Source organism: Trichosurus vulpecula, chromosome 3, assembly GCF_011100635.1.
Source record: "Trichosurus vulpecula isolate mTriVul1 chromosome 3, mTriVul1.pri, whole genome shotgun sequence".
NCBI classification, from domain to species: Eukaryota; Metazoa; Chordata; class Mammalia; order Diprotodontia; family Phalangeridae; genus Trichosurus; species Trichosurus vulpecula.
Window position 1 is genome coordinate 19,112,153 of NC_050575.1, and position 22,173 is coordinate 19,134,325.

Sequence of the window (22,173 nt, forward strand, 5' to 3'; positions counted from 1 at the left end):
TAGAAGTGACAAGCTTTGGCAACTGATTTGATATGGGAGTCTGGGAGAGGGAGGAGTAGAAAGGATGGTTCCATGATTACAAGAGAGATTAAGGCTAGATCTGGGAGTCATCTGAATAGAGGTAACAACTCTATCTGTGAGAGCTAATGAATCACAAAAAAAGTGGGTATACAAAGAAGAGGTCCCAGGACAGGACCCTGGGAGAAAACACATGGTTAGAGGCAAGACACTGAAAACAACCCAGCAAAGGAGCCTGAGAAGGAGCAATCTGACAGCAGGTAGGAGGAAAATGAAAGGACAAAAATGTCATGAAGACTAAGGGATAAGAGAGTAACCAGGAGAGGGAAGTGATCAACAGCATCAAAAGCTGAAGAAAAGAAAGTCAATAAGGATAAAAACTTAGGGGGAAAATTCATCGGATTTTAAAAGATCAGCAGTGTTTCTCCCTACGGAAGGGATAAGAAAATGCAACCTGTGCCCATTCTTTGCAGAGGCGGCAGATTACGGATACAAAACAATGCATGCATGTACTATCAGTGGGTTAGTTTTGCTGAACTGCCTTTTCCCCCTTCCTTATTTATTCTGCTATAAAGCATCACTCACCTGGTAGGGAAGGTGGAGACAAGATAAAAATACAGAAAAGGTGATATGAAAATATAGGGTTTTTTTAATCTTAAGAGAAAGAATTCATTCATAACTTGCAAGGAAACCAGTGATGGGGTTGGAAGCTGACTCCACCAGACTGAGAAGTGAAGGAGAGATGGGAAGCAGAGATAATGAGCATAAACTGCTTTTCCTCTATCTTTAGCTTTGAAAGCAGGATAAAGATTTGGGCAACAACATGAGTATTCATTTTTTAGACAAGGGAAAAAAACCACAAGATCTACAAAGCCTATGTGGCTTCTGAATAGGTAACATCCAAACTGTGATACTTTTACAGGTAAGGAATCATTTAACCACTACTAAGAAGTAGAAAGGTTAGAAGCATTTCCATAATACCAAAGACTGTTGTTTTTTTTCAACCAACACAGAGCAGCCTCTGTCTCAGTAGTCACTTGATCTGTCACCTGACAGCCACACTATTGTGTACAGGTAAACCAACAAGACGTTATGTAAAGAAAAACCTGCATATTGTGTGACAGTTTATGTAAGTTACAGTTTGTATCATCTTTGCTCAACTTTGGGGCAATTCAGGAGAAACCACAAAATTATCCTTTTAAAAATCAACAAAGACTCAACTTTCTTAAAATCCTAATGAACTTCTAAAAACTTATAAAAACAAATAAATCCTTCTTCTCTTCCCAAAAAACATCACAATACTAGTTTGACTTTTTCCAAAACTAGAATCTAATATACATGTTTAATAGTATTTTTCAGGTACACGCTTGTTGATTTTGTTTTTATTTTCAACATTCATTTCTTAAAAACTGAGATCTAAATAATTGCCCTCCATCGGACTCCTCAAGTCCAAAGAATAAGTGGAGTTGGCAATACCTTAGAATAGGGTACAGAAAAACTCAAATAACAGACTACATGAAAAACATACAGAACTCAATGACTCCAGAAGACAATATTAAATTTAGTCAAAAAGACTAAAAAAAAAACAGAAAGAAACTTTTGCAAGGCATTAATAATCAAAACCAACTAACTTAGAAAACAAGTCAAGGATTTCAGAATTATTAAATTCTCTCAAAAAAATTACAACCTAGATACTATACTTCAAGATATCAAAAGAAAATAGCCCCAATCTACTAGAACCAGAGGACAAAGTAAAATTAGAAAAAATGCTCCTAAAAATAAAGGTCTCAAGAATGTCATAGGTAAATTCCAGAGCTTCTACATCAAAGAAAAAAAAATACTCTAAAAATCCAGAAAGAAGCTATTTAAGTACTAATGAACCACAGTTAGGTTTACATATGACCTGGCAATCTGTACTACTTGAATGAGAGATTTTAGAATACAATATTCCAAAAGTCAAAAGAGAATTGCTTATAACCAAGAATAACTTACACTGGGAAAGTGGTGTGGTAATAATGCTGGGGGAGGGGGGAGGGGTGGAAGGAGAATGGCCTTTTACTGGAAGAGAGAACTTTCAAGCATCTCTGGAGGAACTTTGAAAGGAAACTGTGTCTTCAAAAAGTATTGAGGAAGTTAAATAAGAAAAACAGAGGATCTGAGAGTAGGAAGGTTCTGTTCTGAGGGTATCAAGAGGAGAAAGAGAAAGGAGAGCAGGAAGAATGCTCAGCATTAAAAGGAAGAAGGGGTAGAATTTGCTAAGAAGAGGACACAAATATGGTAAAGTAATGGAGCAGGCATCAGATGAATCTTACTCTTAAAAAAAGGTTAAACACACACACACACACACACACACACACACACACACACACACGTGCACACACCTGTACAGTGTTTGGCACAGAATAAGCAACAGGGAAATAAGCTGAAGTTGGTAAAGTTAAAAGTGAGGATAATATTAGAAAGAAAATTGTTGCAAGCCAAACAAAACTTCCTGATCCTGAAAAAGAAATTAAAAGGAAAGAATGAGAGTCTATGGGTGTGCCCATCAATTAGGAATAGTTGAACAAACTGTAGTACATAAATGTAATGGAATATTATTGTATTATAAGAAATGATGAATGAAAAAAGTGCAGAGAATCTTGGATAGGGTGAATTGATATAAAATGAGTAAGCAGCACCAGGGCTGTAATTTATACAATATTAATAGCAATATTGTGAAGAGAATTTTGAAAGACTTTAGAACTACCATGTCTCTAGGGAAACTGATGAAATCTTGTACTATCTCATGAGAGAAGATAATAAACCCAAAGCACAGAAAGAAACATACATTTTTGGACAAGGACACTATGCTTATTTCTTACAAGGATTTAGCTTTTATTCTTTCTCTTGGTTTTTTAATGAGGGTGAGGAAATGTGAGGCTAGAGAGGGTGTTGACAATATTGATGCTAAAAAAGGAGCACTGAAGCTTTTTTTTTAATGCACAAAAGAAAACAGAAGGAAATTTAAAAGGAAGCACAGACAAGAAAGACAGTTTAAAAGTAATATGTGGAATTTTATTACATAACTTTTAAAAATATGAAATGGAGATTCCTTCACATAAAAATTTTTTTTGAGATGTTTAAGTTCAAAATAATGTTTAAAGTAAATCAAAGGGCATGAATAGAGGGGAAAAATGATCACTAAAAGCCAGCATGAGATCATCATGAAGAGGCTATACCAAACTAACTTTGTTTTCTTTCCTGATAGCTACTAAACCAGGAGATAGGGGAATTTCATAGACCTAAACTTCAGCAATTAAGTGTCTCATGATTTTGCTATGGTAAAATGGAAAAGTGTGAGATAGAGCAGGGGCCAAATCCAATGCCTGCTTTTGTGCAGCCAGAAATCTAAGAATGGTTTTTACATATTTTAAAAACGTAAATACCATTCTAAGCTCATGGGTTGTACAAAAGCCAGTGGTGCATCTGACCACTGATAGCGGACAGTACAGAAGGGTGTGTGCAGAGCTGGTTACAAACCCAAACTGTAGTCATAAATGTATTGCTAACCTGGAGGGAGGGGTTTCTGGTGAAATGCTGCTAATCAACATTTTTCAGTGACTTAGATGAAGACACAAATGGTACACTTATTAAATTTGGACAAGGTATGAAGCTGAGAACAACCTACAAGTTGGACCGAAGAAAGAATTAGGATTCAAAGACCCCAAAAGGCTGAATGAGCTGAATCTATATGAAGTTTAATAAATAAAGTCATACACTTCGGCTTAAAAAAAAAGACTACTCCATTTTACAGTGGCTAGATTCTTTCCCTAAACCTCTAAAGAAAAAAATCTATACAGCTAGCATGATATAGTCCCAAGAGCACCAGATTAATAGAATTCTTTTGATGCTCAGATATAAATTACTCTGGTTGCTTCTAGATTTCCTTTTTCTGATCTATCTTCCTCACCCTATTCCCCAGTACACAAAGACTGGCTTGATTTTGGGGAAGTCTTCAAAAACCAGGGCATGCTTATTTTTGATTCTGCTTTAATCCAACCCAACCCCAGATTATCCTCAATCCATTCCCAGGAGGCTAGGTGGGTTATGAGGAAAAACTCAGATGCTTTCTGACATAAAACATTTCTCACTCACCAATCCCTCAACTATCTTCTTTCAACACAAGCCCATTTCTGTTAGCAGTGAGCATATTAAATCACAAATTTTTTGCTAAGCAAATAATACTATATTTGCACTTTGGAGGGTGAGGGGGACACTTATATGCCCCAGAGAAAAGAGAGCTAGTCAAATTTAAGTTCTTTGTAGGCTCAAGGGTAGAATGAATGCATGCATATCCTACAATCATTTTTTTAAAAAACATTTTTTCTAGGTTTCATATGTGAAGTTATACTGGAAAATACTAAATTCTGGTACGTCTTGACTTTCACTGAATATTTTACTAAATTCAGGGACTTCTACAATTGCAGATATTTCCTTTTAATTTATCCATCTACAAAATGGCAAAATTAATTACATCTCAAAATGTTAGTTTGCAAGTCTTAAAGTATCACATAAATGTCAACAAGCATTTACCAAGCACCAAATAATAACAGCTGGCATTTGCATAGCTCTTGGAGGATGCACAGCACTATACAAAGATCACCTCATTTTATTCTCACAACCACCATAGGAGGAAGGGGCTATTATTATACCCACTTTACAGATGGGGAAACTGAACAAGATCCAGGATCACAGGGACCCCGAGGCTGCATTTGTGCTGCACACTGTTACTGAACGGCTGCCTCTCAAATCTAAAAACTAAACATTGTCCAAGATGAGAAGCAGACGGCCTCTCTGTTAACGTAATTCTGCTCAAGATCTGAGCTCACAAAGACACTTACTAGCTGTGCGACCCTGGGCAAGTCATTGAACCCTAACTGCCTTCCCCAACCTCTCCCCCCCAAAAGATCCTTCCTGATGAATCTCTTCTGATAGTATGAGACCCAAAATATTCAGTACGTAAGGGGGATCTTCAAGTAATAAGAAGACATCATTTCAGGCTGATGAGCTGGACTGACTGAATGTGACAGCTATCGAGCCAATGGGTCCATCAGCATTTGGAGAGAGCCACCAACAATAAACCGACAAATCAGTCGTTTGAGAAGGCAAGGGCATAGCGATACGCTGACGATCTCCTGAAAGCTTTGAAACCTCAAACCTCTATGATGTATTTATTAATTTTCAACATTTTACCTGGAGTTTCCCCCAAAATACAGTCAGGTGACCCAGGGCATGAGTGCAGAGCCTGAAGTCTGGAAGACTCATCTTCCCGAGTTCCAATCTGGCCTCACACACCTACCCAGCTGTGTGATTCCTGTTAGGCGACCGAAGACCAAGGGGCCCCAGTCTGATGGTCTCCCTGCCGCATGTTTCTCCACTCCAGTCCATCCACCAAAAAACTGTTAAACTGATCCTGTCGCCACCCCCCTTAATAAAGTCCAGTGGCTCCCTGTTACTTTCAGGATCAAATATAAAAATGCTCTGTCTTTTAAAGCCCTGAATAACTTGGTCTCTTCTTACCTTTCCAGTCTTCTTAATATCTTATTTACCTACACACACTCCATGATCCAATGATACTGGCCTCCTTCCTTTTCCTTGAACACAATGCTCCACCTTGTGATTCCATGCATTTTTAGTAGTGATCTCCCACACCTATAATTCTCTCCCTCCTCATTGTCCCAACCTGGCTTTCCTGACTTCCTTCAAGTCTCAGCTAAAATCTTACCTTCTGCAAGAAGCCTTTCCCATTCCCCCATCATTATCTAACCTTTCCCTCTGTGATTATATCCAATTACACACACACACACACACACACACGTGCGCGTGTGAAATCTTGTTTTGTACAAAGCTGTTTATATGTTGTCTTCTCCGTTAGACTGTGAGCTCCCTGAGAAAAGGTACAATTTTTGCCTTTCTCTTTATCCCCAGCATTTAGCACAGCATCTAGAATGCTGCAAACACTTAATAAATCTGACTTTCTCAGAAATATTCATTCTCTCCCAATCTACTGGATACTTCCATACTACCTACAAGACAATCATGTCTCTTCATCCCTCCACCCTCACTCAATCTGACCATCCCTGACTGCAAACTCCGTTAGAAATCCATCTACAACCAGTACCTCCACTTCCTCCTCTATCACTCTCTTAACTTTATGTAGTTGGGCTCTCTCCAAAGTGCTGAATACTTTTTTCTAGTTTTCACAATATCGCTCCTTTTCTGATTCTCCTCCTACTTGTCTACCTATTCTTCCTCATGCTCCTTTGCTGGATCTTCTTCCAAGTCACTCCAGCTAATCACAGATGCTCCCCACGGCTCTATTCTGGTGCTTCTTCTCTTGATCTCTATACTATTTTGCTTGATGTCTGATCTCATGATTTCCCATGGATTCAATTATCACCTCTTTGCAGATGATTTTCAGACCTATACAGCCAGCCTTAACATTCCTCCTGATTTCCAGTTTCATACCAACAACTGCCTATTCGATGGCATGTCCTGTGGTCATCTCAAACTCAACACATACAAAATTAAACTAATTACCTTTCAGCCCCAACCCCACCTTTTCTGAACATCCCTGCTTCTGTCAAAGGCACCACCACCACCATCCCCTGCCCTGCCGCAAATCCTCAGGCTCCCAACCTGTGTCGTCCTCATCTTCTCACTTGAATTGAACCCACACAATCCAATCTGTTTCCAACTCTTATGTCTCTACTTTTACATCATTCTTATATATCTCATTCTCTACATTCTCACAAAGCTGCCTTTCCAGTGCAGGTCTTTATCACCTCTAACTCTGACTACTATAATAAAGGGGAAAGGAATAAGTACCTATTCTGTGCCAGGCACTATGCTATACACTTGTTATTTTATTTGATCCTTAAAACAGCCCTGCAAAGAGGGTGTTACTATTATCCTCAAATTTATAGGGGTGGAAACTGAAACAGACAAAGATTAAGTGACTTGCTCAGTGTCACACAGCTAGTACCTGTGGCTAGCAGATCTTCCTTGCTCTAATCACACTGGGCCACCTAATTGCCTTTAATAGCCTGCTGGTTCATTAGTCTTCTTGACTCAAGTCTTTCCCAATCAAATCCAACCTCTCCATTAAGTTACCAACTTGATCTTCCTAAAGTATTGTCATCTCAGTACTCAACAAACTACAGTGGTAGACTCTCCATTAACCAAGATGAAATATTAAATGCTCTGACTTTTAGGCTCTTCATAGCTGGCCCCTTTCTACCTTTCCGTTCTTCTTACACGTTTCTCATCTCCATATACTCTACAATCCAGCTACACTGACCACCTTGCTGCTCCTCTCGTAAGTCCTTTCATCCCTCAACTTGGGGCCTTTTCTCTGGTGTCTCCCATGCCTGGCACACTCTCCCACCTGACTTCCGATTCAGCTCAGATCCCACCTTCTGGGCCTTTCCTCATCCCCAGACTGTCTTACCTCTGAGATTACTTTCTATTTACATTTTAGATATGTATTTGTATGTATCCAGTTATCTCCTCCATAAGAATGTCAGCATCTTGAGAGCAGGGGCTAGCTTGTACTAAGTCCTTAATAAATGCACCCTGACTGACCAGTTGCTTGTTGATAGCCAGACCTGCCACTTACTCATTGTGTGACTTCAACCAAATCACTTCATCTTTCTCATCTTCAGTGTCACTTATAAAATGAAGAGCCTGGATTAAGTGGCCCCTAAAGTTAGAGGATGATATTCCAACTCTTCATTGGTTGCTGATAACAACCATCATCAGCATAGGACCATACTGTTCTAGTGACAGAAGAAACTGTAGAGGTCTAGTCCACCCCTTCGTTCTATAGATAAGGAACAAAGGTCCAGGGAGGTTAACTTGCCAGTGGTCATACAGGTTCTAAACAGCAGACTAGGATTTGACCTATAGTCCTCTATTCCAAACTCAACCCTTTTTCCCCTGCACCCCCTTGCCTCCAAGTCTAGAATCCTATGAAACAAAAATATATGTAAACATCTATCCATTTTGAGTTATATTTGTCTGAAAGCTTTTAGCAAATGTAAAAGAATACTTCCTAAGGCACAGGTCTACTACATAATCTTTGGTAGCTTTCTCCTGTTCCAAAGACAAAATAAAAGCTTTCCCAACCTGGCACCTAAGCCTCCACAATAAGGTTTCAAGTTACCTTTCTAGCTCTATTTAATATTTTCCTCCCTTCATGCAGTCTATGTTACAGTCAACAGGACTATTATTTAAATAAAACACACTAGCACCTCCCTCCAGGTTATCTGTCTCACACCCCTGAAATGTGCCTCTTCTTCATCTCCACCTCTCATAATCCTTCTCTCCCTTCAAAGTTTGGCTCAGGTGCCAGCTTCTCTTTCCATGTACTTCTGCGTTGTTAGTATCCCCTCCTCAAATTACCTCATATCTATTTCTCTATTTACGAAGTACATATGCCAACACAAGGTGAAGAGATCTAGAGGAAGGCCCCCCACGCATGTTGGGTGGATCCCTGGTAGATTCACCAGAGGATACTGCCAGTAAGTACAGAGGATAAAGAGGTGTGGGTAAGGTTCCAGTCTACACAGCTGGAGGGAGAAGTACTCACTACGATGATTTCACAGATCTCATGAACTCTATTCTAAGCTGACTTTGTATCCTGAGGGGTCTTACAAACACAGGTAACAAGGTGTTCAATAAATATTGGTTGAACAGTTGAACCTTTTTTCCTGACTTGCAATTTCACTGGTAGAGGGAATTGTCTGGTGAAGAAACTCCTTTTTTGAGTGCAGGTTGGCACCTTCTCTAAAACCTGTAGTCTTAGAAGGTTGCCTAGAGCAGGGTCAGCAAACTGCAGCTGGCTCCTATTTTGATGTGGCCCACGAGCCAAGAATAGTTTTTACATCATTAAACAGTTGGGGCGGGGATTTTTAAAAGAATGATATTGCATGACATGCAAATTATATGAAATTCGCGAAGAATTCATAGACAATATGTAAACGATGGGGAGTTGCATATTGTCTGAATTCTTTGTACATGGCATGCTCATCTCTTCACACTGCTGTTCTTTATCACACTACAAACTGTAGTGATACCATTATAACTCTCGCCATACACACTGCTGCATAACCTGTGTTTTTATTACCAGTGCATACCTATGATGCCAAAACAAGAAAAATGGACTTTGAATGTGGCACTGCACAGTGGAGCGTGGATTATCCTGTTACTGAATTATTATGCAACGACACTATAGCTATGCTGAAATAATACAATATATGTCGACATTATCAGGTTAAGCACTCATCATGATATTACCAACTCACAGAAATGCAATTATCAGAAAAATTAAAAAATTTAAAATGGAATATCTCATCACAGAAAATTTTCATGACAAAGATAAAAAATAAAAATGAGGCTACAACCAAAGTTCCTGAGTAGGACATTTGTTAGCCATGCAAGGAAAGCTTATTGAGCTGGTGAGTAAATTATACTGTGTTTGATTGCAGCAACTGTAGAAATGTGTCCAGAGAAAATAAACTTATTTAAGACTAATAGCTTTTTGCCTCAATTAAAATCATGTGCTTGGGGACTGATTATCAGTATTTGGCAGTACCTATCTGGGTAAAAAGACATTTTCAAAGATGAAATATGCAAAATCCCATTACAGATCAGCATTAGTAGATGACCATTCACAATCAATTTTAATGATAGGGAAATACTAACTTTGAACCCCGATTAAGGCAAACATTATCCTACATCCCCCCCCAAATCATTTTTCTCATTAGCAGACCTGCATTACAAAAATTTTTCAATTATTTTTTTTTATTTCATCAATAAAAAAATTTTGGAAATCTGTTTTTCTCTTAAGTACCTACATAATATACTTGATTTTGCCTTTTGGGCCACAAAGTCTAAATATTTACACTATCTGGCCTGAAAAGTTTGCCAATCCCTGGCCTAGCACACTATGAGGTTAAGTGACTTGCCCAAGGTCACACAACCAGGATGTATGAGGGGCATGACTTGAACCCAGGTTGTTCTGGCTTGGAGGCTAGCTTTCCATCCTCTAGCCATGCTGCTGCTTATGAGAACAAGGATTTGTTAGTATTAAGGTTTGCAAAGTGCATCACATCTGTCATCTCACTGATCCTCACTGAATGACTGAATTATAATAAAGGGTACATGCAAACACCGTAACACTATTTTCAAATTTGGAGGTTATACAACTTTTCTGTAATGTCTCATACCTCAAAACTGCATGTTCTGGTGGGAACTCATTCAAATTTAACCTGTCCACTATAATGATATTTTCTTTAATGATGAGCCAGTAGATTTCAGAAAAACCTTACATGAATGAAAAAATGGAAGACAATGTGAAATATCTCATTGGAAAAACCACTGACCTGGAAAATAGATCCAGGAGAGAGAATTTAAAAATTATTGGACTACCTGAAAGCCATGATCAAAAAAAGAGCCTAGATATCATCTTTCAAGAAATTATCAAGGAGAACTGCCCTGATATTCTAGAGTCACAGGGCAAAATAGAAATTGAAAGAATCCATCGATCAACTCCTCAAATAGATCCCAAAAAGAAAACTCCTAGGAATATTGTCACCAAATTCCAGAGCTCCCAGATCAAGGAGAAAATACTGCAAGCAGCCAGAAAGAAACAATTTGAGTATTGTGAAAACACAATGAGAATAACCCAAGATCTGGCAGCTTCTACATTAAGAGATCGAAGGGCTTGGAATGCGATATTCCGGAGGTCAATGGAGCTAGGATTAAAACCTAGAACCACCTACCCAGCAAAACTGAGTATCATGCTCCAAGGCAAAATATGGACTTTCAATAAAATAGAGGACTTTCAAGCTTTCTCAGTGAAAAGACCAGAACTGAATAGAAAATTTGACTTTCAAACACAAGAATCAAGAGAAGCATGAAAAGGTAATCAAGAAAAAGAACAAGAAAAAGAAATTGCTAGGGACTTACTAAAGTTGAACTGTTTTGTTTACATTCCTACATGGAAAGATGACATGTATGACTCATGAGACCTCAGTATTAGGGTAGCTGAAGGGAATATGCATATATATATGTTTATGTATATATAAGTGAATGTGTATGTATGTATATATCTATGTGTATATATATATAGAGAGAGAGGGGGGCGGGGAGGGAGAGGGAGAGAGAGCGCGGACACAGGGTGAGTTGAACATGAAGGGAAGATATCTAAAAGAAATAAAATCAAATTAAGGGATGAGAGAGGAACATACTGAGAGAGGGAGATAGGGAGAGATAGAATGGGGTGGATTATCTCGCATAAAGGTGGCAAGAGGAAGCAGTTCTGTGGGAGGAGGGGAAAGGGCAGGTGAGGGGGGAATGAGTGAACCTTGCTCTCATCAGATTTGGCCTGAGGAGGGAATATCATACATACCCAATTGGGTATCTTACCCCACAGGAAAGAAGAGGGAAGAAGATAAAAAAAGGGGGGGGATGATGGAGGGGAGGGCAGATGGGGGTGGAGGTAATCAAAAACAAACACTTTGGAAAGGGGACAGGGTCAAGGGAGAAAATTCAATAAAGCGGGATGGGTTGGGAAGGAGCAAAATATAGTTAGTCTTTCACAACATGAGTATTGTGGAAGGGTTATACATAATGATACACATGTGGCCTATGTTGAATTGCTTGACTTCTTAGGGAGGGTGGGTGGGAAGGGAAGAGGGGAGAGAATTTGGAACTCAAAGTTTTAAAAACAGATGTTCAAAAACAAAAAAAAAAAGTTTTTGCATGCAACTAGAAAATAAGATACACAGGCAATGGGGCGTAGAAACTTATCTTGCCCTACAAGAAAGGAAGGGAAAAGAGGAGAGGAGGGGAAGGCTGACTGGGGAACAGGGCAACCAGATTATACGCCATCTCGGAGTGGGGGGGGAGGGTAGAAATGGGGAGAAAATTTGTAATTCAAACTCTTGTGAAAATCAATGCTGAAAACTAAATATGTTAAATAAATAAATTCAAATTAAAAAAAATTATTCCACTCCCATTTTACAGAAAGAGAGAAAAAAAAAAAGAAAAACCTTACATGACTTACATTGAGAACTGATGCTGAGTGAAGTGAACAGAACCAGGAAATCAAGGAGAACATTGTACAGAGTAACAGCAACATGGTTCCATGACCAACTCTGATAGACTTAGCTCTACTCAGTACACAATGATCTAAGACCAGGGCCATCCAAAATGCAGCCTGCCTACAAGCATAGAAATTTACATAAATGCTTTAGTAAGTCGAGCTACCACAGAGATCTCACTAAAATGACAAATCAAAATATACTGTCTATTGTTTCAATAAAAACCTATGGTTAGACAGCCCTGATCTAAGACAATTCCAAAAAAACTATCCATGTCCAGAGAAAGAACTACGGAGTCTGAATGCAGATCAAAGCACACTATTTTTTTTGGTTGTTTTTTCCTTTTTCGTAGTTTTTTCCCTTTTGTTCTGATTCTTCTTTCACAACATGACTAATGTGAAAATATGTTTAATATGATTGTACATATATAGCCTCTATCAGATTGCTTACCGCCTTGGGGAGGGGGACAGGGAGCAAGAGAGGGAGAAAAAAAAATTGAAACTCAAAATCTTATAAAAGCAAATGTTGAAAACCATCTTTCCTTGTAATTAAAAATAAAATAAAATACTATTAAGCAGGGAAAAAAATGATTCTTTTAAGAAACCTCATAAGACTCAGAGTCTCAATATAAAAGTTTAAGTCACTGCTATATAGGAAAAAAATATCACATGCACTCCACTCCATGAAAAATATAAAAGACAAACTAAAACAAAAATCATTTTTAAATGTCTCCATAGTTTCACTAAACTCCTTCCTATCCTTTTTCTAATCCGCTTCCCAATCCCTAATGTTTTTTCCTACCTATAATGTTTATATCTGGAAAAAAAATTTTCTGAAAAAGTTTTTTTTTCCTTCTGAACTTTATGACTGTATGACATAGTGGAAAAATCACTAATCTGGGTTCTAATAGTAATTCAAGATTCCCTAAAAAATGGCCTAGATTCTAATCCTAATACCACTATCTGCATGACCTTGGACAAATTACAACTTCTCAGTTTCTTCTTCTGTCTAGTGACTAGATGATCCCTAAAGATCCATTCAACTCTTAATAGTCCATGACTTTGTAGATTATAGCACTTTAGTTAACAGAAAATGGCTATCTCATTAATAAGAAAAAGTCTATATACTCTTTCCAACAAAACCTCCTTTACCATTTGAGACAATCTTGGCCACATATGGTATGATACCCAACATCTATTAACAGAACTGTTTTAAATCGGCTTTCCTTGCTACATGTCCATTTTATGTGAAAAGCAGGCAAAAAATCTGTATTCTGATTCTATTGATTGGCTAGTTCCATAAAGGTATATACACAAACATATAGCTTTTTTAAAAAAAATATTCAAACAGTACCAAACATCAGTACTTCTTCTATGAATAACAACTTCATTACGGTATTTCCTCATGTTGTCTGACCATAGCTATGTTTATGCCTACAAAAATAGTTATTAATCTGTCTGCTACTCCATAGAGTTTATTCTTAGCAGTTTTTCCTAAAATAAAGCATAAGGAATTGGTAGGGTTACATTCAAACTAAAATAAATATCCCTAAAAATTCAGTATTAAAAAACACATATACATTCTACACAACCATTCCTACCTTTTTGCCAATTATTCTTTCCAATTTCTTCTTTTTCTGTTTAAGTCCAGTTCTTGAAAACCAAGATTTTCCTTTTGTTTTGCTTATGATTCTTTTTGTCACCATTTCTTAAAATATTTTCATGTGAAGTGCATTAAGCTGAAGTGGAAAGCAAAAGTGACAGTGTCTACAGTCTAAAATAAAAGTATCTGTTCACTACAAAAAGGAAAATACTTAAATAGATTTCTCTCAGGCCAACTGGCATCTGAATTTAAGTGCTAAGGACATGAGATATGATAAGATGTTCTAATGAAACAAGCCAGACCACAGTTGTGACAGCAGAGTGATATGCTGGATAAAGTTTCACCTAATTAGGTAAGTTCCATGGAAGAGAAAGTTTGATATTAACATTGTTCAGCAACTATGTGCAACTAGGATTTAGGAATGAGAAGCAAAAAATAGGAAATATATTCTTTCATTTCCATATGAAATGCTTCTAAAAATGTTACTAACATGCTTTGTAAAAAAATCCTAGAAAAATTTCCATTTTAAAAAGACACTTTAAGCATAATAGTAATTGAGCTACTTAAAATACTTTTAAGGTTTGCAAAGCACTTTAATTATCTCATCTGAAAGTCATGACAGCCCTGTGTGGCAGGGACTACAAAGTATCATAATTTCCATTTTACAGACGAAAAAATGGGTTCATAGAGTTTAATTGTCTTGCCCGTTGCTTGGTCACATAGATAGCGTATTGGCGGCAGAAGTCAAACCTCAATCTTTTCTTACTCCAACTCTCTCCACTACACCATAACCGCCTCTCAGAAAATGAAGTTACCAACTCTCAAAACTAAAAATCTATACGTTTTTCAGTCTATCCTCACCCTCTGTGCACTATTCACCTAAAGGCTAATATTTCTACCAAGGCTTTATGGCTGAGTTGCAGGGACAAGGTCATAGCTGCTGACAGACAGTTGGTTCTGGGGATGATTGCTGGTGTTTTATGAGAACAGAGTCCACAACAACAAACACCCACTGAAGTGAAACTGCTGAGGTGTAATGAGAAATTCTTAACTTCTGAGTGGGTCAGAATAAAGGCATGTAAACTCATGAAATTTTACAACAAAATATAGCTACACAAAGTCTTCATTTGATTACTATTTGAAAAAATTAGAAGAAATAATCTTCTCAGCCTCATTGCTCAAACACATAGAGAACTGAGTCAAATTTCTAAAAATAAGAGCCATTCCCCAAATGAGAAATGATCAAAAGATATGATCAGTTTTCAGATGAAGTAATTGAAGCTATCTATAGCCACATGAAAAAATGCTCTAATGCACTATTGATTAGGCCAAGTGAAATTATAACACTTCTGAGGTACTAATTCATACCTATTAGATTGGCCAATAAGACAGAAAAGGTAAATGACAAATGTTGGAGGGGATGTGGAAAAAAACGAGTCATTAATGCACTGTTGGCAGAGTTGTGAACTAATTGTGTAGAGCAATTTGCAACTACACCCAAAGGGCTATAAAACCATGCATACCCTTTGACCTAGCAATACCACTACTAGGTCTGTATCTCAAAAGAGCTTTAAGAAAAAAAAAGGAAAAGGATCTATATGTACAAAAGTATTTATAGCACCTCTCTTTTGGGGGCAAAGAATTAGAAACGGAGGGGATGCTCATCAATTGGGGAATGGCCGAACAAGCTGTAGTATGTGATTTTGATGGAATACTATTGTACTATAAGAAATGACGAGCAGGATGCTCTCAGAAAAACCTGGAAAGACTTGCACGGGTTGATGCGAAGTGAACTGTACTGTGCACAAAGTCAACAGCAATACTGCAAGATGATTAGCTGCGAATAACTTAGCTATTCTTGCAATACAATGATCTAAGACAACTCTGAAGGACTTAGGATGAAAAATGCTACCCTTTCCCAGAGAAAGAACTGATGGTGTCTGAATACAGATTGAAGCATACTTTTTTTAAACTTTCTTTATTTTTCTTGAGGGTTTTTTTTTTGCCTACGTTCTCTTTCACAACATGACTATCATGGATGTTTTGCATGACTACACATGTACAACCTATATCGAATTGCTTGCTTTCTCAATTGGGGGGGGGGAAGGAATGGAGAAAATTTGGAACTCAATGTTCTAAAAATGAATGTTAAAAATTGTTTTTACATTTAACCGGGGGAAAATAAAATACTAAATAAAAATAAATCAATTAATTTTTTAAAAAAAGGAAAGAATCTTCTCCAAACATTATGAGAAAGGAGCATACTGTCAGACCACGCCGTGAATTCATCTAGGGTTTTTTTTTTCCATTAGAGAGAAAGAAAGAAAGAGAGAGAGAGAGAATAGACCTTTTATTTAAAAAAAACTGTTTTTTATCATTAGCATAACAAATGGTAGATATTTCCATATAACCACAGACTAACCAGTGTCAGCCTAGTCAATTTTCTGCAAAGAAATTTCCTACAGAGGACAAGACAAAGTGAAACGTTCATGTTTTCTTGCACTATTATCCTGTTCTGGAGAAGAAAATGGCAAACCACTCCAGTATCTTTGCCAAGAAAAGCCCAAATGGGGTCACAAAGAGTTGTACATGACTGAAAATGACTGAACAGCAACAAAAAATTTACCCCTTTAGAAACCTGGTTTAGATGCTACCCTCAGAGTGAAAACCCATGGCCAATCAGTAAGACTGACACCGAAAGTCAGGAAACATTAGTCTGGCTCTCCCTTGACTAACAAACTGTTGTGGTGAAAAGAGCACAGGACTTGGGAGTCAGAGTAATGGGTTTCAAATCCCAAGTGTACAATTCAGTACTTCTGTAATCTTGAGTTACTCTCTCCCTAGATTTTAGTTTATCTATCTGTAAAATTAAAGAGAACTAGAAGGTTGCTTCTAGCTCTAATATTTTACAAGACCATAAAATACAGACCTATTTACATATTCTTAACATTTAACTATTAGATGTCCCTCAAGGATCTGTTCTGGATTATCTTCTCTTTCTTCTTTACTGTCCCGTTTGGTGATCTCATCAGCTCCCATGGACTCAATTATCATCTCTATGGAGATGATTCCCATAGTTTATATATCTAGCTCTAATCACTCTCCTGAGCTCCTGTTTTGAATTACCAACATTTTGGACATGGACAGGATGTCCTGCAGGTATCCCAAACTCAGTAAGTCCAAAATAGAACTAATCATCTCCTCCCCTCATGCTCCCTTTCTTCCCAAATCTCCGATCTAACATCCTTCTGGTGAACCAGGTTCAAAACCTTCAAAAAAACCTGTCATGTTCAATTCTTCTCTTTCACTCACCTCACAATCAGTTGGAAAATCTTGTAATTTCCTTTCCTACATCTCTCACAGATGCCCCCCTTCTCTCCACTCACAAAATCCTACTGGGTTTACCTAGACTAGGGTGGGGAACTTACAAAGGATTTGTTCTGTGAAGTTTGGGCCACACTTGAGGACCTAGAGGGCCACATGTGGCCTCAAGGCCGCAGGTTCCCCACCCTTGACCTAGACTATTCTAAGAGCCTTCTAACCTGGACTCTTTGCCTCAAGTCCCTCTCTGGCTAGTCAGATTTATCCTCCACGGAGCTGCCAAAGTGATTTTCCCAAGTGCCTCCCCCTCTAACTTCCATCTATTTATCTTTTATGTAATGTTCCATGTATGTGTTGTTTCCCCTGTTAGAATGCTCCTTGAAGGCAGGAACTGTTACAGAGCTTAAAAGAATGCTAGCACAAAGAGAGTCCTTTAGCGAATGCTTGTTGATTGATGAGGGATCATTACTGTTTCACTCCTTCAAACCACAGCCCAAACCAGGACAATGTAATTTCAGTTCTACTGTCTGGCTACTAGTTTTTACAACCATTTTGGTCTAATCTAACACGAATCCCAACAATAGAATCATATAGTAGCAGCAGAAAGAAAAAGTATTTCAAAATTTGTGAAGTCCTTTACATACCTTACTTCATTTGAATGTTGTAGTAACCCACTAAGGTGGATACTACTAGTGTTCTTATATCTATTTTACTGATGTTCAGATAAATTAAGCCACTTGACAACATTCACATAGACAGTAAATTTCAAGATACAGAATTTGAATCCTGGTCTTTCTGATTCCAAGTCCAACATTCTTTACTATGCTATGCTACAGAAAATGTTAGACCCGCGGAGGATTCTTAAAGATTATCGAGCCAGCATTTTATATATGAGCAAACAAGCCCAGAAAAGGGAAACATCTTCCACTAGATTACACATAGCCTAGATAGACAGTGGCAGAGTTAGATGCAAGCCCATGTCACCTCATTGACTTCTGGCCCTGCTGATTCAAGGGTCTTTCCACTATCAGATGTCTCAAAACAGATCATAAATCTCAGGAAAAGAAGAACATTTTTGTTTGTGTTATGAATCTATTAAATAAAAGGCATATTTTGACTAAATTACTAGGTGTTCAGAATCAGAGACTCTCAAAGCTAGAAGGGACTTCAAACCATCTAGTCCAACCCATACATACTCAACCAATTATCATCTAAGTCTTTTCTTTTGAAGACCTCCAAATGAGAGGGAATACACTCTTTCCAAAGGCAGTCCGTTCCACTTTGGAATAGATCCATTAGGAAGTTTATTTCCTTATTTCAAGTCTAAATTTGTCTCTTTGCAACTTTCACCCATGCAAGCACATTGCAAAGCTTAAATGATCACATAAACACGCATTGTTAATGAGTTTCTGCACATATCAAAATACATTTAGTATAAATTAGTTTCTGAAAAGAAAAATAATCTAAACAATCAATCCATGATCTCGACAATCCAGACCAAAACCCATTCAGATCTTCTTAGCTATGACATTTCTTCTTCACATACTACCATAAGCCCTGACAAAAGATCTTCCTAATATACTGGGGGGGTGGGGAGAATTTTTGGGTCTGTAGACTTTTAAAATCTTCCAGAGGTGCTACTGCAGCATTCAGGCTGTCAACTTGTGATCCTTCATTCTCATTACATGACTGGCCCTCTACCTTTTCCAATCAGACACTATTATGTCATTTTTCACAGGTAGATGTTTTTGCTGCAGCCTACATTACCCACCATATGGATCTCTACTGCCCTTTGAGTCATTCAAAATTCTGATACTTCAGAGACTGCAGTCTTTCATGAACCATAGACACAATATTATGTACCTGTAAGCATCATAACATGGTATATCATATCAGTAAATTACTGGCATTAAAAATATGGGTTTTTTTTTTTAGGGAGCAGCTTGGAATCACTGAAAGAGTTGCACATATTCCCAAAAGCAATCCAGCTTGTTCTCTTGTAACTAATTCAAGTAAGGTCCAGCTCATCACTGAGCTGCAAGCCTACACAAAATATATACATACACAAAGAGATACATATACACACACAGAGAGATATATACATACACATACTGACTCAAGCAAGAGGTTGCCCATTCAACTAGATATCACAAGTTAGACAAAAGGCATTTTGTATTTGCTTTTTCTTATGGGGACTGTTAGGCAAATTTCAGTAGCCCTCACTTAGGAAACTGCAAAATTCTTATCTTTAATGAAATCAGTATTAAATCATCTACAAATAGAAATGTTTGGAAAATCTTACTATGTACAGAGAATTCTTCCATTTGGGGCTCAGGATTACAAGAACATATATTTAGACTAGAAGATACTCTGGCCATCTGGTTCAACCATCTCATTTTACAAATGAGGAAACTGAGGCCAAGAGATTAAGTAACTTGCCATGGGTCACAGAGGTAAAGTGGCAGAGCCAGAATTCAAATTCAGGTCTCCTGATTCCTAGATTCACCTCTCTTTCCACTGCACCAGGCTCCAGCAAACATCGTAGACAAAGTAAATGTGACCTTGTTTTATGTCTTGCTTGATATCAATAATCACAGGGTCATTGAACAACTTCCCGTGTGTGTCTATCAAGTAATCTTACATAATCCTAACACATTGCATGGCATTAATCATGAAAGAAATGCAAATTAAAAGAACTTTATAGCAAAACTGGCCAAGTAGTCTTGGGCAGAACTGGGGAAAATAGGCATATATATTAGTTCACCTCTGGTGAAGCTGTGAAATGATACAACAACTATTCTGGAAAGCAATATAGAATTTTGCAATAAAAATCACAAAATTTTTCAGACCTCTGACCCAGTGATCCCATCGGGTTTATAGTTATACCACCAATGAGACTGACAGGAAGATCTTTGTATACAAAAAAAAAAATCTCTAGAGCAGCACTATTTATATTAGCAAAAAGTTGGAAACAAATTCTGTGTCCAACAAATGGGGCAATGACTGAATAAACTGTGGTACATGAATGTAATAGAATGCCATGGGGAACAGAGAGACATAGCAAGTAAATGCAGAGTAAAGAAAATAGAACCAAGAGAATAATGCACATCTAGGGAATGATGACATTTAACAGCAGCAAATTCTAATACATTGATAGAACCTTGTTAAAAAAAAAAAAAACCTTAAAGCACACAGTTTTCATTCCATTTAAATACAGTCATAGGAATTGTCAGCCACAGCACTATACCATTTTGCTCAACTATTTGGGAGAACTATAATGGTGATTTGGGGCAGCTAGATGGTGCAGTAGATAAAGTGCCAAGACTGGAGATAGGAAGAGCCATCTTCCTGACTTCAAATTTGGTCTCAGATAATTACTTTGAGCAAGTCACTTAACCCCATCTGCCTTAGTTCCTCATCTATAAAATGAGCTTGAGAAGGAAATGGCAAACCACTCCAGTATCTGTGCTAAGAAAACCCTAAATGGGGTCACAGAGTGTCAACACAACTGAAATGACTGAAAAACAACAAACAATATATGTTCATTTGTGGTTTTGGTGGTTTTGGTTTATATACCTATATAAAACAAATTTTATAAATCAGATAAACATATGTATGGGAGACATGTTGTAGGAGAACCTTTAAGATGGCATTTTGTTCTACTGAGTCAAATATTTTTGGAATCAAACAATCTATACAATGGGTTCTATTTTATACAACTTTCAGTCATGTAATTCTGAAGAAGTAAACTGCTATTGAAAATCACTACAAAAACCACCCACTGCATTCTCACATTTTGATCAAATATACCCTCAACACAAACGCTTATCATTCATAAAGATTTTATAAAAACGAAAAAGGAGGAATACATCAGTTACTAATGCCCTTCCTTCTAATCATCTTTTTTTAATAATACTATCCACTCTTACAGATAGATATCTTGAAAATAAATTCAATACTTTCAAAACACTATTGCCTCCAAAAGATTGTGAAAATAATTTCTAGAAATGCTTACATATCTGTTCTTTATCTTATTTTCAAGGTTTATTATTTAAGAGGTGTTTTTTTTTTAATTCTGAGTTCCAAATTCTCTCCCTCCCTCCTGTCCACCCTTCCCCAATCCACTGAGAAGGGAAGCAATATATCAATTATACATGTGAAATTATGCAAAATGTAACTGACAGATCTTTTACACTTTTTTGTCTACTTGCAGTCCTCCTGAGCTCATCCATGAATGCCTTTAGAATTATCTGGCTTAGCTTGGTCTCATACCAAGCTTTCAAGTGGCTAATTTTTTTTTAATGGTACTGCTCTTTATTGTTTTATGAGGCAAGTTTTGCAACAGAGATTATATTTTGAACTGGTATTAAGCTTAGTTATCAACTCTCTATGACAAGGAAATCTAGTGTCTGCTAGCTAAAACTAATTTGGAGTTCTTTAAGCTTCTTCACTGTGGAGACTACCTTATCAGTTAAACTTCCATTGACAACTATGATAGTCTTTATCAAGATCTTTTCTTTATTAATTTGCATTTTCGGTACCAATAGGTCTGTAATAGTTGCATACAGTATATCTTTTTCTCATTATTAAATTTTCCTCCAATTTTGTGTTGATTTTAACCTATGCACTTAGAAATCAATGGTCTGTCGGGCTACCAACAAGGGATTTTTAGTTATTTCTTAGGATTTCCTAGTCATTCTTGTCTTTTAAGATATGGTCAGTTTAGTTTTTTAAATATATTTTCATAATATATCTCCTCTTCTGTATTAGATATTGGCATAAGATATAATTATCTTCAAGCTCTTTTTTGTTTGTTTATGATCATCATGGTCACTGAAAGACAAAGTGGCAGAAAAAGTGGCATGAAATGATGATCTGTTGCCTTTATGTACACAACAAAACCAGCTCCATTTGCTTTACTTGCCTCCCTAACAAAGATCTACAAGAGCCATCCTCCTCTATTTATTTACATCTTCCTTTTCTCTTCTGGTTTCTTTGACATGGTACAGATCCAGCTCACTGTTTGTGGGACCAAGATCTCAAATTTACAGCAGAGCCTCAGAACAATGTGCTCAGCATGCTTCGC

The 22,173-nt window shown here is 37.4% G+C and overlaps 1 protein-coding gene across 5 annotated transcripts in view; it reads right to left on the bottom strand.

Moving 5' to 3' along the window:
- The window catches only part of PPP1R13B (protein phosphatase 1 regulatory subunit 13B), a 124,394-nt gene that overhangs the window by 90,210 nt on the left and 12,011 nt on the right, over positions 1–22,173 (bottom strand). For 4 of the 5 annotated variants that reach the window (XM_036749069.1, XM_036749067.1, XM_036749066.1 and 1 more), the window contains exon 1: positions 13,765–13,934. The exons of the other annotated variant lie outside the window; for it this stretch is intronic. In XM_036749069.1, coding sequence (XP_036604964.1) covers positions 13,765–13,869 — 105 coding nt within the window. In that variant the 5' untranslated portion in view covers positions 13,870–13,934. Of the gene's footprint in view, positions 1–13,764; positions 13,935–22,173 lie in introns of those variants that run through there. 5 annotated transcript variants of the gene reach the window in all.